Below are 17,748 nucleotides of genomic sequence, written 5' to 3'. Positions count from 1 at the left end.
TGCTGTAACCCATAAACCATGCCTTTCTGGTCACTTGCATATAATGAATTTCTGGGGAGCTAAGTCCAGTCCATGGGACAAGTAGCTTTTCTGTGCATCTGTGTGTTTGTCTTTTCTTCATTCCCTTGCAACCCCAGTAAGGTTTAATCCTCAGAGCGATGGCAGCACCATACTCCTGCTAGTACTTGGTCAAGTTAAGTCAGCTTCCAAGTAAGAGTAAATGATGGCAACGAAGAACACTTGTACAAAGATACACTAATAAATGTATGGCAGCACAGCAAAACCACCCTAGAGGGTCCCTGGAGAAAGCCCAGTAAATACATGCTATAAGGGCTGGGATGCAGCTCAGTTGGGACAGTCCTTTTCTAGCATGCACAGGGTGCCTTTGAACCTCAGGACTACAAAGGTTAGGATATGGAGACTTATGTGAGGGCTGAAGGACACTTCGCTGCTTTATGAGAAACCCATGGAAAGATGCTTCTCTATTAATAGTATACAGGAAGTATAGTGCAAGTAGAACAACAATGTTGTTATACCTTCTAAGACAAAATCATTTTTAAAAAAATCTGCAGACAATCAAATGTTCTGATTCTCCTGCCTCAGCTCTTGAGTGCTGGGATTATACATGTATACCACCTAGCCTAGCTTCTAATACCCATTTCTTTCTCCCTCACCCACAGATTTTCATATGTGGCCTGTATATATGTCTACACATCACTGGCATGCTCTTCAGAGTTCAAAAAGATGTTGGATTCCCGAAAACAGGAGTTATAGACAGTAGTAAGCCACCATGTCAATGCTAGGAATTGAACCAAGGTCCCTTGGAAGAGCAGCCAGTGCTCTTGACCACTGAGCCATCTCTCCAGCCCCTAAAAGAAATGTATCGACTCCACAAACACATAATAAAAACCTAACAACAACAAAAAAGAAACAAAAGTTTAATTATGTGTATATCTATGAAGTTATGTATATGCATGTGCAGGTGCCCATGGAGGCCAGATTTAGAGATCTTGGCCATCCTCCTGCCTCAAGTTCCTGAATACTGTGATTACATGCACATACTACTATCCTTGGCTAAAAAGCAGACCTCTTTTATCATAAGTCAATGACTAAGGTCCCAAATAAAGGAAGAAAATCCTACTTAGCTGCAACACCTATATTTTATTAAGACTGAAATCTCAGGGTTTTGGAAGATGCTTGTGAAACCCTAAAAATTATAGTCAGACTACAGCAAATGGAATAAAATGGAATAGCTCTCTGTGCCAGGCTAAATGAGACTGGCCCCCATAGGTGCACATATCTGGCTGTTTGGATTTGTTGGTGGACTGTTTAGGAAGAAATAGGAGTGGCTTTTTTGGAGGTGTGAATCTGGGGGTGGGCTTTGAGGTTCAAAAGTCCATGCTAGGCCCTCTCCCTCTCAGCGACTTCTCCAGCAACATGCCTAATTGCCACCATACTGTTTGCTATAATGAACTTAACCCTCTGTAAGCAAGCTTAAAAAAAAAATGTTTTCTGTTGTAAATTGCCTTGATCAGGGTGTCTCCTTACAGCAGCAGAACAGTAACAAAGACAGGCCTTTAACTCAGAAGCAGAGGCAGGCAGAGCTCTGAGTTCCAAGCAAGCCAGAACTATATAGTGAGTGAGACCCTGTCTCAAAACAAAATGAACAAAAAACAGAAAAGAAAAATTAGAAAGAAGGCTCAGTGGTTAAGAGCATATACTGCTTTTGAACAGTTCAGTTCTTAGCACCAGTGTCAGGTAGCTTCCGACTCCCTGCAGCTCCAGCTCTGGGAGCTCAGCACCCTCCCTTCTGGCATCCATGGGTACCTGCACCCACAAGCACACACATACATAATGCATATTTAAAAAAAGAACTTTAGGAAGCGACAATTTTAGAGATTTATTTATATGTGGCCATGGTGGGAGGGTGTACACATGTGAGAGGGTACCTTGTTGAGAGTTGATTCTCTACTTCTACCGAGTGTACTCAAATTCAGATCATCAGGCTTGGTGACAGTCACCTCCACCTGCTAAACCAGGTCACTAGACCAATAAAAATTAGTTTTTAGAAATCATCACTCATTTAAAAGTTTTGCCTTTTAAAATTTCCTGACTATATTTTGTTTATCTAACTAAACTATAACTTCAGCAGCATGGACAGCCCTTGTTAAGTCTATCTACTCCTTCTATAGGTGTAACCTAGTCCTCTGACAATGATTGGGAACTCTAGCACAAATCTAAGAGGAAGATGAGCATGGGGGAAAACGAGAAGGACAATCTAGATGGTGAGTCTCATTTTTACCAGGAAGACCAAACTCTAGCTTCAGAGCTAGGTCTGCAGAGTGCAGAGCCTCTGGAACCCATGCAGACCAGGGCTTCTGAGATAAGGTGAACCAGAGTGTTAACAATATGAATACACCAGTGCCAGGGGGTAAAAAATCTCACACACAATAATCACTGCAAGAAGACCCCACAGGTCATATAAAACATAAAGGAATTTTAATATCCAAACAGTCAGGCTAAAGAATACTGGCTCCATGACCCACTGAGATTCACTCAGGTTCTTTACAGTACCAGAGAGTAAAACCTGAATGCATATTGCAAGGAAGTTCACTTTAACAACCTTCATCTCCTTACCTGATACTTATACCAGGATGAAGTTTTTGAGATTGAGAAATGATTTAAATGATTCATTTAAACTAACAACAGCTATGTTCCTAAAATGTCAGTCTTTCATCAGGAACACAGCAGCACCACCTTCTCAACAGCAAATCAACATGAATTTTAAGATCTGTGCAATAAGAATATGCTACTAATAAAGTCCTCAGTACTCGAAAGAGTCAAAAGAAGAGAGAAACCACACTTTTGCGCAAAATAAATTACTTGTGCCCAAAAGATCCTGCAGCCTAAAGTTACAAAGGAAGTCAAATTCTTAACCAGAGAGATATACTGAGGATGCTAAACTTGAGACAAATCTAGAAAAACCTAAAAACAGCATCCTGATATGTGGGTTTTTGTCTTTTTGTTTTTAGTATTTTATTTAAGCTGCTTTTATTGCCTGTCCTGATCTGTAGAAGTTTACAAAGAAATAAAATTTCCAAGTATTTAAAAAATTTATTCATCTTCCATAAAGCAAGTTTCAATGTTTTAGTACTTAAAAATACACAGTGACTTAATGAAACATTAGCACAACTGCATAGAATTGAGCTCCAGAAAAGCACACATTTGAGACTGTCTTCCTGGGCTCTGTTGTACAAGGGGACTGGCTTAGAAAACAGGTTAGAGTTGTGTGCTCCTACCTGAAAGATACAGGCCAGGAAATGCTTCCAATTCCACAGGCCTAAGTAAAATGCTGGGAGCTCTCCGCAGGCCTCAAACCCACAGTTCACAGGGCTCCTTCCTCTCTGCTGTCAGGAGAAAGTGTAGGCATCACTGAAACCACACCAAACCAAGAGACTCTGAAACATTAGAAAGCCCAAGGCTAGACCAGTGCCAGCGAAGAGCAAACCTCAACCAGAGTACTCTGGGCTCAAGAGAGCAGGGCCAAAGTCACGCCCGTGCTCAGGGGCTTTTCCTTGAAGGCTAGTTAAGGAGGTAGGACTATTTAAGGGTTTTTTATTTTTGTTCGTTCATATTTTGGCCTCTGAATATTTAAAAAATGTTTTGCCCGGCTGGTCCTTCAGGCTTGTTATGGAGTTCTTAATGAATCCCAAGCCTGACAGAGAAATATTCTACAGTTTCACAGCTATCATTTGTACATATTAAAGTGGATTTACTTTTTTAAGTAAATCTAACTAAAAAACATCTAACTAATATATTCCTTTACATACAACTTTGTGTCTCAAAATTCTTGAAAAACAAGAGCAGATGAGTTTGTATCAAAGATTACCAAAGTATGTATGTGATATTCACATGCAAATGTAAAATCTGTCTTACGTCAACTCTTCATGACACCTGTAGGAAGGAAATGACATACAAAGTTTGCTAACTGCAAAATATTCCTTGCTGAAGTATCTTAGAAAACAATACATGTAAACGTAGACGCTGACACACGAAACTGTTCTGGATGAGGACTTATCACATTGCAGGTTCTCTTTAGTAACAAGTTTCTTGTTTTCCTAGTTCCTGGTACATGGCAAAGGTTATCACAGAAGATAAAAAGTCCTTTTAAACAAATCCAACAGAGAATCCTTGAGGCACCTTCTCTTATAAAAACAAGATGAATGCAATTATCAGTCCATCTGAGAAAGTTTTCAATCTAAGTGAACATCATTTTTTTTCATTTAAGAATATTTTACAGATATTTCATAAGGCAGGACAAATTTGTGAAAAAAATGTGGATACAAAATGATATAAACTAATAATTTACATTTAAAAATTCCAAAGGGATAGTTATGGAGATGGTATAGTTCACGCAATGCCTACTCTTTAACCTAAGACAATTGTGCACACGCTGAAAGTCATAAAGAACTTCTAGACTTTGCACGAGTTTGGCTTTTTTTTTTTTACATCTATATTACATGTTTTAAATCATATCAGGAATGCAAACTAAAACTGCACACTATATCAGTGGAAAAAAGTTCAACATTGTGCAATTTTCTGCCTCTTATTTTTAAAAAAGTGGCAGTAATCCCTGCATTTGTCTTTGAAACAAGGATCTGAGAAACTTTATCAAAAAAGATAATGAAGGCAAAAATTGGCAGACATCCACCATCGTGTTCCTTTTTAAAACAATGTGGATGAAAAGTAATTTCATGATTAAAAAAATGAATCTTTTAAATAAATACATTGTATCTGGCATTTGTACTGACTGATTTGATAAATCTTTAAGTAAACAACAGCTTTCCTACCCTCCCTGTGGCTTCAAGCCATTGGCTTCCATTCTGTAGTCTGTTTTCACTGGGTTTCATATCCGGCCACTCGATACCCAGCAGGCTGACTAGGTAGCATGCTGCCATTTTGCCCTTGAGGTGGCGGCACACTGTAATTGGGTCCCATCCACGGTGCAGAAGACTGGGTCTGACTGTTAGAGAAATCAAGAGAAGCAGAGGGGAGGGAAATCCACTGTCAAGACATTGTCAGGTCAGGAGTGAGTAACACATACACAGGACACACCCTACTTAACCCAGAAACAAGGGAAACTATTAAGCCAGGGAAAACACACACAAAAGTATTTTCTCTTAAAAAAGGATCCTCAGTCAGGAGTGTTGGCATATACCTTTAACAATAGCACTTGGGAGGCAGAGGTAGGCAGGTTTCTGAGTTCAGAATGGGAGGCCAGCCTGGTATACAGAGCTGGAATCAGGACTACACAGGGGATGAAAAAAAAGCATCACCATACATTTTTGTCTGCATTTTCTAGATTTTTTTTCTAGAAATTACATCTAAGAAAATATTTTCAATCTATAAACATTCATCCCAGGCTGGTGAGATGGCTCAGTGGGTAAGAGCACTGACTGCTCTTCCAAAGGTCCTGAGCTCAACCCCCAGCAACCACATGGTGGCTCACAACCACCCATAATAAGATCTGGTGCCCTCTTCTGGTTCATCAGAAGACAGCTACAGTGTACTTTGGGCTGGAGCGAGCAGGGGTCCTAAAGTCAATTCCCAACAACCAGATGAAGGCTCACAACTATCTGTACAGCTACAGTGTGTACTCATATACATAAAATAAATAAATAAATCTTAAAAAAAAATTCATCCCTTTGAACTCAGAAAAACCATCCCTCTACAGAGGCTGGATGCACACTGAATAAGCCACTCTCTTTGTTTGCAGCACTGGGGAAGCAGAAGCAAACCGATCTCTGTGAGTTTGAGAGCAATGAATTCCAAGCCAGTCTGAGCTATATCATTGAGAGCCTGTCTCAAAGCAAAAGACACACACAAAAAAACTTGGATCATCAGGTATAGTGAGAGCTAACATCTCTACTACTCAAAGAAAATTAGAAAATAGTTTTAAGAAGAACATTTCTTAAGGGTTTATTTTTACTGTTTTTTTTAAAGAATTATTTATTTATTTTATGTATATGACTACATTATTGCTGTCTTCAGATACACCATAAGAGAGAATCGGATCCCATTACAGATGGTTTTGAGTCACCATGTGGTTGCTGGGAATTGAACTCAGGACCTCTGGAAGAGCAGTTGGTGCTCTTAACTGCTGAGCCATCTCTCCAGCCCCATTTTTTACTGTTTTTATTTATGATTCATTTTTATGTGCTTTGACTTTGTCTGCAAGTATGTAAGTATGTGCACTGCATGCCTGGTGCTGAATGAGGGCAGAAAAGGGTGTTGGATGTCCTGGAGCTGGAGTTACAGATGGCTGTGAGCCATCATGTGGGTGCTGAGAACCGAAGCCTGGTCCTCTACATGAATAGCATGTGATCTTAACTACTTAGCCATCCTCTCAGCTTCTTTAAAACATATCGTTAATCTGACACACAATGTTTTTCTCTCTCCTCTGTCTCTGTCTCTGTCTCTCTCTCTCTCTTTCTCTCTCTTTAAAAAAAGAAAAGGTCTATGTAGCCTGAGCCTGAAATGTAGATCAGGTTGGCCTCCAAATTATAGAGATGCACTGGCCTCTGCCTTCCAAGTGCTGGGATTAGAGGTATGTGCTGCCTTGAGTGCCCTACAGTGTGTGCGTGTGTACACAATGAATGCATCCAAATACTTGTACTGGTCCTTCATTTCATCTGCTCACAAGAAAGACCGGGACCTGAAGAATGTGCAGGGACATGTGAGCATGGTCAGGGCTGCACTGGCAAACACCAGAAACGCAGGAGGGAGGAGCTAGAGTTCTACATCATCACATGATTAATTTCGACAAATGTCACCTGTGACACACTGGTTTCTTTGGGAACAAGGACCTAACCTTGCTGCCCTTCATAAACTGGAACCTGATCAGTGGGCAGATATGTAACGCTGCACATAGACTGAGGCTATGCAATAGACTACACGGCACAGGTGAGGGACTACAAAGTTTGGAGAGAGGAAAGCTCCTAGAGCAGCCTTCCTTTCAGAGGAGCAGACACCCAGAGAGAGAGGGGCATCTTTGGACAGCTACAGCCCACAGAGCGGGGAGTAGAGTCTTTCTCCACGGGTGAACAATGTATGCTCAAGGGCCGCAAGAACTGCTTCAGGGGTTAGGGGCATTTGTTGCTCTAGAAGATCAGGCTCATTTCTCAGTAACCACATGGTGGCTTACAACCATCTCTCACTCCAGATCCAAGGGATTCGATGCCCTCTCTTGACCACACAAGGTACCAGGGTGATAAACATATATGCAGGCAAGAAACTCACAGACAAAAAACACATCTTTTAAACACTTGTGTATTCAAGATAAGCAGCTATGGTCATGTGAAAAGCAACTATCAAGTACCTTTCACTAGAAAGTTGATTTAAGTTCAATGTGGCATCGAACCTCTATAATTGGGAAGTAGAAGCAGGAGGATCAAGAATTCAAGGTCATCCTCAGTTTTATATCAAGTTCAAGGCCAGCATGGGCTTCATCTGCCTCAGAAAACAAAAAATAGGGACTGGGTAAAATGGTTCAGTGGGTCAAGGCTGCCACTAAGCCCAACAACCTAAGCTTGGTCCCCATGACTCATATGGTAGAAGGAAAGAACTCCCAAGTTTTCCCCTGGACACTGTGAATATGCAGCGGTGTGTGTGCCACACAAATAAATAAAATGTAATTTTAAAAAAGTTAATTCATGGGGCTAGAGAGATGGCTCAGGGATTAAGAGTACTGACTGCTCTTGCTCTTCCAGAGGTTCTGAGTTCAATTCCCAGCAACCACATGGTGGCTTACAACCATCTATAATGGGATCCAATATCCTCTTCTGGTGTGTGTCTGAAGATAGCTACAGTATACTCATATGCATAAAATAAGTAAATTAAAAAAAAAGTTAATTCATTATTAAACATTTACCAAAATATATACTGTTGTGATTACATTTCAAGGCAAAATATTTCTAAGCAAAATATCTTATTTTGTTTGCACGTATATTTGTAGCGGGGGAAGATGTACAACAAGCACAATAGAAGATATGGAGGCCAGAGGTAAACCTTCAAGGCTATCATTACACTTAACACTGAGGCCACATGGTTTACTCAATACTTACAAGTTTCTTTCTAATGTTTTCCAAGGTTAAGAAAGGCAAAGAGCAAATGTGCTTACTTGAATCCCTGCTGGCTCCACGGCTGGCCATACATTCCATAGGCAGGTACTTGCCAACCATTAGGCACATACTGGCCAATCTGTTGTGCATTTCCATACCACTGGCCCCACTGGCCGTATGTTGGTGGATATCCAATTTGATTTTGCTATCAATTAAAATTACAACAGATAATTTAGTATTACTTGAAGTTCTTTTTGTATACAGTCTTAATACACCATGCAGTCAAAGCACAGGGCCATTACCACAACTGAAAATAATTGGATAGGCCTGGGAAACATAGCTCAGTGGTAGAACGAGTGTCCAGCATCACACAGAGGAAGATCACTAAAAACAGTACCATTATGCTACTGTAACTATTAGGTACAGTCTTTGAAAGGCTCAGACAAAAACTCAAGATAAAGATTGGACTTGTTGTTCAAAATTGTTTATGACTGTTTCCTTTAGACCACTGGAAATGTAAAAATCCTACACGTGTGGTTTAGGGTTTTCTCACTGGCACCTCTATGCTCCATTTACAACACCCTGTGAGGCTGAGGTTGGACCATTAAAGTTGTTTAGAAAAAAAAAGCAACAATACTAATGCCTACATAAATTTATAGCCTTATTTTTTGTTCAGTTGGGTCAAGCATGCTTATGCGTTTTCCAAATCAATGTGAATACATCTACCAAGTATTAAGAAAAGATTTAATACCCTGTTAAGTTTAGCAGAGCATTTTAAAATCCACTGTGTGAGCATGAGTCAACTGAGGTGGTTACACTCATCATGTCACTACCGCAATCCATGACACACCACTCCAGAACTATAGTACATGTAGGAAGAGCCCTTATAGACTATGAAGTGAGCTAAAAACTTGTTAATAGACTGGAGAGATGGCTCAGCAGTTAAGAGCACTGACTGCTTTACAGAAGGTCCTGAGTTCAAATCCCACAACCACATGGTGGCTCACAACCATCCGTAATAAGACACCCTCTTCTGGTGCGTCTGAAGGCAACTACAGTGTACTTACATATAATAAATAAATCTTTAAAAAAAAAAACAAAACTTGTTAACAAGGATTAGCAATATGCTTCATTTTAAAGCAACCTCAATACTAGCCCAGCAATTCCATCCCATAGTCAAGGACCCTCTCACCTGTTGCACAGGGTTTATCATATCAAGAGTCTCTTTGCCCCAATAGCATTTCACCACATGCCCTTCAATGGTAGTACCATTTACAGAAACAATCGCGTGTGCTGCACTTTCATGGGAACTAAACCTATTGGAAACAATATTAAGAATTACCAATGTAAATTCTCTTTTAAGTATTTATGAACATAATTTTTAAAATCAAGAAAAATACACTGGATGATTTTGGGAGGAAAAAAAAAGCAAAGCAAACATGGAAGAAATAGAGGATTCAGAAATAATCCCAACCTGTCCACCAAAAAAGGTGGCATATTTCCTTTGCTACATTTTTTTCTTTTTTCTTTTCTTTTTTTGTTTTTGTTTTTTTGTTTTATTTTGTTGAGACAAGGGTTTCTCTGTATATCCCTGGCTGTCCTGGAACTCACTGTGTAGACCAGGCTGGCCTCACAGAACTCAGAAATCTGCCTGCCTCTGCCTCCCAAGTGCTGGGATTAAAGGTGTGTCCAGCCACTACATTTTTTTCAAGGACATTATAGCTGTGGAAATTGGAGATTTTTCTTTTTCTTTCTTTCCTTTTTATAAAAAATTAGGGTCTCATGTAGACTAAGCTGACCTTGAATTCTCTAATGAAGCCAAAGATGACCATGAACTTCTGATCATTAGTCTCTCAAGTACTGTGATTATAGATCTGTACTGCCAACACCTGGCATAGGACATTTGTTTTAATGGTGGGTATGTTTGTCGGTATTGTGTTGGAAAGAGGGAGTTATAAAAATGTACCAGTAAGTAGCTTTTAAATACAGCACTTGGAAGGCAGAGGCAGCGGGAGCTCTGTGAGTTCAAAGCCAACATGGGCAGCAGTGAGATGCTGCCAATAAAAAAGTGAACAGTAAAAACAAGACATTTCTTTCTCTCAAGGTTTTAGTATTATCAGGTGTATATACACCTGAGCTGGGGTCTCAAGTGATCAAGACAAATTCTTAAGAAAACCACTATAAGCTGGGCAGTGGTGGCGCACACCTTTAATTCCAGCACTTGGGAGGCAGAGGTAGGCGGATTTCTGAGTTGGAGGCCAGCCTGGTCTACAGAGTGAGCTCCAGGACAGCCAACACTACGCAGAGAAACCTTGTCTTGAAAAACCAAAAAGAAAAAAGAAAAAAAGAAAACCACTATATTAAATGTTCAAAATTATTTCTGAAGAAAAAAGCTTTGAAAGAGACTACCCCTACCGAACAAATGAGTATCCTTTATCTGGGAAGACTCGAATTTCCATTATTTGTCCAAATGGAGAGAAAGTCTGACGCATGAGTTGTTCTGTTACAAAACAAAAACAAAGAACATAAAAAGAATTCAAACTATTAACACCTGTAAATATGAAGCTTTTCAGTTGAAGCTAGTTTCAAGGTGCCACCAGGCAAACTCGCATACCTGCCAGCCCTGACGTCACCCCTCCACAGTACACAGTGCAGTTGCTGGGACTGGACTGACTCACAACCTCATCATAAGACAGTTGTTTGGTGTTTGCTGGGGGAGAGAAAATTTTCTATCTTCAAATCATTACCCATATTTGGAAGGATTAACTCATTAACTACACTACTATAATGGCAGTTTTTCTCAATCAAAATACCTATAAAACACATTATATTTTATTTTAAGATTAAGCCCTCATCCCAAAATGCATAAACATTAACCCATATGCTCTACTTAACAGGAGACTTGACATTAAAGATAATTATTTAAAATCACAAAAATGAAAACTAAGTACATTTTGAACAGTAGTCTTGATCTGCTTCTCATCTATTTCTGCAATAAGTCTCCGGGAACAGCTCTAACATTTACAATCTATAGTGTATTTTCTCTCCACAATTCCACATTTGCTTCTCTTCTCCAATGCACCTACACTCATATGTACTCTTTGGAGCTGGAGGCTTTCGAGTTGCCCAGTTAGTTCTGATTTGTCTTCCACCAAGCCACTGGCCACCCATCTGCTGAATGGCATTTTCTGCATCCTGTTCCACATATCAGAGACAACAAAAAAGCTCCAGTTAGTTAACATTACAAACAGCTTACATAAAGAAAACCTGACACTTTTTCAAGATGTTAAAAAATGAAAAAGTCCTTATGAAACACACAGTATCTAGTAGCTTTCCAAAACTGCAACATTGCTTTTAAATGTCATTTCCTGGATGATAGATCTGGGGAATGCTAAGAAGGGTAAGGTCATGCAGGTGCAGTCAGTCAGCAGTCTACATCTCTCACAGTTTTAGGCAGAGAGCAATCACAAATTGTCAGGTATCTTGATAAAACACTTTGGGCTTTTTTTTTTTTTTTCTTTTTTCTTTTTGGTGATAAGCTTTTTTACTTTGTATAGTTTGAAACACAGTATCAGTATTTTGCAAGTGTTGGTGCTAAATGAGTAAAGAACCAACCAGAACAAAAGGGGCTGTTTGCTAGTGAAGATGCTTACTATTAGTGAACTGCACACTAGTAAATGACAGCCTGAATGCTGAGTGCTTCCACCCCCTATGGCCCTGTACATGCACTTCTGATGTGCTCACCCATTTGTTGAAAAAGGAGACAAAGCCATATCCCTTAGACTTCCCGGTAGCCATGTCTTTTACCACACGGGCATCTCTGAAATAAAAGCCACCAAAAACTTAGTGTTGTAAACTGTCCTCTGGGCATACAATGAGAGCCAAATACAATTCAATTTTACATTTCCCTTCACTAACAGTAAACTGTTAATAAAAATTCACCTTTTATTCTACTAAATGTATTTATTGGCTAATGAGGGTTACTTTTATAGACATGCAAATCAATGTCTTAAGTATAAATCTATATTATAAAGAGAGTTTTCCATTTCAATGTTTTATGAACATCTAAATATTAAGCATGGTGAAAGCAGATGTTCCTGTGAAGCACTTAGTAATTCTAAAGTTCTCAGGTACTTTGGCTTTCTTTAACCATGCAATTTATTTGCTATTTGGCACCATATGCTACGTTGTCATTTAAAAAATTAAAATACAAAACTGAACGCTAAAGGATTAAAAAGCTGTATATATTCCCTAGGCTAATTACTTAATTTTTCTCAGATGAATATATACCTACATTCTCGGCTAGGGTAAATTTTGAGAATTTGACATTTTTAGAAATGCTAAATCATCGAAGGATACACAAACACATTTTACTTTTAAACTAGGTAAGAAAAGATTTTATACTGAACTTCATAACAGCATTTATATTAAGATTGATTGGAAACTACAAGATATGAAACAAAGTTTTAAAAAGTCAGAAAGTAAAAAAGCACGCCAACATTTATCCACTGTGAACCGTAGCTTGTAGTTAGCCAGGGCAATTCTGTCCATTCTTCAGAGACACTCTGCAAAATAACCAGAGCCCTATTATTTGAGATTGAGTAAAAACCCAGCCACGATAGCTAAAACTCCATACCTCAAAAACAAAAACAAAAAACTGAACTCAACTTGTGTTTCACAGGCAATCTATTTTAAATTAGCCTAGTATATGTCACAATGCTTGTTCTCTCAAGACGCATGAACAAAACAGGCATGTTTACAACCAGAACCCAAGTCAGAAGGCCATGCAATGTAATTGTAAGTATACACAAGCATATTTTAGATCAGTTTAGTAGTGGTTCATTAAGTGTAATAAAAAAGATTCTGATGATTAGGGAAAGCTACTATAAGTCACTTCACATAACTATTACCTACATGGCACACATGCATTTAACTTGGTAGTTGATTTATTTCTGTATCAAAATTTGCTATATGACCCTAAACTCAAGAAACAGAAAGGGTTTAAGCTATATCAATTAGGGAAAATATTCTTTTCATATTAAATATTTAATAGACCACCATTTACCCCACACCTTCTATAAATCAAGCCTGGTATAAACCACCTATAGAGACATCTACTGTAGAAACCCTTCAACACTGCTATTAGCCTGTCTCCTTATCACAAGAACAACCACACAAACAAAAATAGAAACATGTTATGTGTTACCAATTGCCAAATAGTTCTGTTACATTTAGGAAAGCTAACTACCCATACAAGCTAACATCCAAACACTTATTAACTCAACAATAAGGCCTTATCAAGAAAAAACTATGAACCCATGAGAAAACCCAAATGCTGGGGCTAGGGACATGGCTAAGCAGATAACGTGCTATCATGCAAAGTGAAAGGACCCCAAGTTCAGATCTCCAGCACCCACATAAATGCCAGGACAGTAAGTATGCTTGAGAAGCAGAGGCAGGGGATACTCAGGATAAGCTGGCTAGACTAGCAGAATTGGTAAGCTCTAGGTACTAGTTAGAAACTCCGCCTCAATGTATTAGGTGGAAATTAATGGATAAAAATATTTGATATCAATCTCTCGTCTAAGAGGAGCACACATACGTTTACATATACATAAAAACACATACACATACATGTACAAAAAATTTAGATGAAAGATATGATGTAGTCATATTAACAAAAAGACTAGATTATAACTATAAAGACATGAAACTGCTAAGTCTGAATGTCATTTCACTTTACCTATTTCTTTTACCTGCTGGGATTAAAGGTGTGAGCCTCCATTCCTGTGAACTTTCTCAAGATCTTTTGTTCTAATCTTACTGATAGAGGCTCTTCCTAAAAGTATTTGCTAAGGAATTATATTCTTAACTTTGTTTTATTGAGACAGGATCTCTTCTGTGGAGGCCTGGCTACCCTGGAACTCATTCTGTATACCAGGCTGGCCTCAAACTCAAGAGATCCACCTGCCTCTGTCTCCTAAGTGATGGGATTAAAGATGTGTGCCACCACCTCTGGCTTTTTTTTTTTTTTTTTTTTTTTTTTTTGTAAAACATTTAGAGTGTGAGTGTGTGTGTGTGTGTGTGTGTAGTTCAGAGGACAATTTTCAGGAGTCAATTCTCTCCTACCACATGCAGTTTGGGGATTGAATTCAGGTCATCGGGTTTGGTAGCAATGCCTTTATCTGCTGAACCACTTTATTAGCCCTTCAATAAACTTTAGCTAAATTTTAATCTAAAATTCTCATTAGAAAAGGTTAATTTAATAAAAATTAAAAATCCACCAAAATAGCTACTTTATTTGTTCACAATACTAGAAAAAGTTATTTTCTTTTTAATCTTTGGAAGTGTCCGCTCTGAAGTACAGTCAACGCTTACTTCCTTCTAAAATGGCTCACATAGAAAGCAGCACACAGGTCAGAACTTCTGTCTTTCTGTGACTGAGGACAGGATGAAGCTGACCAAGATTCTCTACAGTAAACTGAAAACACACAAGATTCTGCAGAGTGGAACCCTCACAGCTTGAGAGGCAAAGTTAGTCACACCTGCCTAGTCTAGATACTTGAAAGAAATCAATCACTACTGAAATCCTAACACAGATTATAAAAAACAAGCAAGAAACTGATGCCTCACTATTTTCTTAGCCAATTCTTGCAAAGAAAAATGTCATATAACAGAAGAGTCCATTTGTAAGCTGTCCTACCCTCAGGTGATTCTCTCACCAGCCAACTACAGCTCTCACTGAAAACTCACCACAATGCTATAGGTATCTACTTTTCAATCTTCTCACCTTTACCTGCTGCTTTGTTCAAACCAGCTATAGCTAGCATTCCTTTTTATTTTTGTTCTAGTGACACAATAACAAAAGAATTAGAAACCCTACAATACTTTCCCTAAACTCAGCAACTGATCCTGAGTAAGTACTGAAATTGCTTGTTATTCTTATTGTGATACAGCATGCTTTTCAGACTTTTAAAGTTCTTCTATGATAAACACTACCCTGAATAAATATTGACAAAGGGCCTAAAATGCATGGCTACTATCAAATTTAAGGAAGATACTGTTTCATAATATAGTACAGAACATTACTGTCAAGTTTTTAAAAGGGAAGAGGGGTTGAATACCAAGGAAGTAATACTGTTTTTTTTCAATCTAAACAGTTCAGGTTTTATGTTGTTAAATTAACATAAAATGCAGGGACTCATACAAGCGCCTGAATAAATCCTTCAATCACAGCACAGCACTTGCAGGAGGTTGAAATGTGTGTGACAGCAGTCTGACTAAGCAAGGTCTAAGGTCACTGAAGACCATAACTCATTAGCGGGCCTACACTTGCTTTCAGACTCTTGGATGATCTCTAAACAATGGAATATGCTATATTTAAAGTGTTAAAATTAAGGTTCACAGTCATAACAAAGTTATAGTTATTATTACATTAAAAAAAATCACTGCTAATTAAGTGTTATATTTATCTTTTGTTACTTACGAAATTCTTCCAAATGGTGCAAAAGCTGCTTTGATGTCTTCGGTTGTGATTTCTGGACTGAGGTCACCAACAAACACATGGAAATGATCTTACAAAGGAAGGGGGGAGTGAAAAGAAAAATACAACTTCAGAACTTAAATACTACAACTGATCCAATAAAGTATTCTTAAAATAATGCACAGACTATATAATCAAGTATAAATAAAATACTATCCTCACTATAAAATCCTATCAATCTTAAGCATAACAAATCAAAGTTAACAGCACAATAGTCTTCTAAAAGGTCTGATAGCTACCAGAAGCTGGCAGTCACTGTGTATTTACAGTCATTACAATAATTACAAGGGTCTAGGAAACAAACTAGTAACATAAAAACTTTCAGTTCTGCAAAAAAAAAAGTAAGACTTAGTTATCCTCCTAATAGTAATTATTTAATGTTACTCATTTTATTACTACATCTAGGCTTTATAAATTACAATTAACTAATGGTACTGAAAGTTATGAAGACTATATTTGCCTTGTTTAAGGCAACTTACTGAAGCTAGCTACATGAAATATTTGGTTTAGCCATTATTTTGTGAAGAACAATCAAAGAAATACCTTGCATTGCAACAGTTTGATGTTAAAGTATTTGACAGTTTTCTCAAAAGCCAACAGTTTGGTTGCCCAGACATTACACCATTCAGTTTATGTGAATCCATGTGCAAGTGAACTAAGACTGAAGGCAATAGAAGGAAAACAGTAATCCCTTCATTTTATATCGGCACCATTAAAAAAGCATTGGAGAAAAATAACCATTCCATTTGTGAAGCTTTGAAAAGCCAAACTTGCTGAGGAACACTGTACAATGGACACATAAATCAACTTTGACAAAGTAGATTTGGAAAGAGAAGTTACCCCTACTTGCAGGCCTTAAGCAACACACTGGGTTGCTCTTCTGGAAACACTGTTTCAGGAGCAACTTGAGCACTGGAAGATCTGGGTATGAAGCCCAGGTGACCTCAGGGAAGTAGGGTATCTTGCCCTTTAGGTGGTGAAAGTATTTCTAAGGCATCAGCTGCTACCAAGGGGGACAGAGAGCTTGAACTAGCAACAAAGTCGTGGACAAGCCACACTTGGTAAACAATGGGAAGAAGGAAAAAATATTGCCAGAAACAAATAAAAATACTATATATTTCCACCCCACTCCCCCCAACCAATATCAAATTAAAAAACTTGAGGTGGTTAGTGAATACCCTTTCAAGAGAGTTCATTTTATGTTTAAGAAGATACAATTACCTTGTGAACGCTGTGTGCTGACAACGGTACTACCTGATGACAAAGATTAGATTTGTTCTTAAATTTATTAACACAAACACATTAAATCATATCAGGATAACGATCAAAATATTACTGCAAACATGTATGATGTTATAGGCTTTACAATAGAACTATGGGGTATAAGACAACAAATGCCCACAGGGCATCAAATGTACTTACTGCTTGTATCTTTCTTTTGACTGCTAGGGGTTGTTGCCCAATTCACTTTCACTTCCTAAAAAAAAAAAAAAAAACCACATACATATATACATATGCATATACATATATGTGTATGTGTGTATATATATATATGTACACACATATATGCATATATATGTGTATATATATTCCATAACGATAAAGCTCAAAATCACATTTTCCTGTGACACAGCAGAGAGAGACAGTACAGAGGACACCTGTGCTTATCAGTCTCAACATTCTTCTGGCCTAGTGTGACAAATTATAACTGATAAATACAGATCTTTCTGTTCTATTTTTCTTTTTCTTTTTTTTAAGATTTATTTATTTCTTTTTTGTGTAGGAGTACACTGTAGTTGTATAGATGGCCGTGAGCCATCATGTGGCTGCTGGGAATTGAACTCAGCCCTGCTCGCTCCAGCCCCACTCACTCCAGCCCTGCTCGCTCCAGCCTGCTTGCTCCAGTGTAATTCACTGTAGCTGTCTTCAGATGCAACACAAGAGGGCGTCAGATCTTATAATAGGTGGTTGTGAGCCACCATGTGGTTGCTGCGATCCAAACTCAGGACTGTCAGAAGAGCAGTCAGTGCTCTTATTCACTGAGCCATCTCGCCAGCCCCTTTCTGTTCTTTTTTTTTTTTTTTT

General features: G+C 38.4%; 1 protein-coding gene across 5 annotated transcripts in view; it reads right to left on the bottom strand.

Annotated features, from left to right (window-relative positions):
- Positions 1-2,477: 2,477 nt before the first annotated feature.
- The window catches only part of Tia1 (TIA1 cytotoxic granule associated RNA binding protein), a 32,023-nt gene continuing 16,752 nt past the window's right edge, over positions 2,478-17,748 (bottom strand). Inside the window, exons 4-13 of one of the 5 annotated variants that reach the window (XM_031382427.1) lie at positions 17,086-17,140; positions 16,885-16,917; positions 15,607-15,694; positions 11,865-11,940; positions 11,207-11,315; positions 10,735-10,830; positions 10,536-10,620; positions 9,313-9,436; positions 8,180-8,325; positions 2,478-5,023 (exon numbers count right to left, since the gene is read on the bottom strand). In XM_031382427.1, the coding sequence (XP_031238287.1) occupies positions 4,897-5,023; positions 8,180-8,325; positions 9,313-9,436; positions 10,536-10,620; positions 10,735-10,830; positions 11,207-11,315; positions 11,865-11,940; positions 15,607-15,694; positions 16,885-16,917; positions 17,086-17,140 (939 nt within the window). In that variant the 3' untranslated portion in view covers positions 2,478-4,896. Of the gene's footprint in view, positions 5,024-8,179; positions 8,326-9,312; positions 9,437-10,535; positions 10,621-10,734; positions 10,831-11,206; positions 11,316-11,864; positions 12,686-15,606; positions 16,918-17,085; positions 17,141-17,748 lie in introns of those variants that run through there. The other 4 variants (XM_031382429.1, XM_031382428.1, XR_004122102.1 and 1 more) reach the window with 4 other exon arrangements.

This window comes from Mastomys coucha, unplaced genomic scaffold (assembly GCF_008632895.1).
Source record: "Mastomys coucha isolate ucsf_1 unplaced genomic scaffold, UCSF_Mcou_1 pScaffold20, whole genome shotgun sequence".
Classification (NCBI taxonomy): Eukaryota; Metazoa; Chordata; class Mammalia; order Rodentia; family Muridae; genus Mastomys; species Mastomys coucha.
The sequence above is the reverse complement of the archived record's forward strand: the minus strand, read 5'-3'. Positions and strand labels throughout refer to the sequence as shown.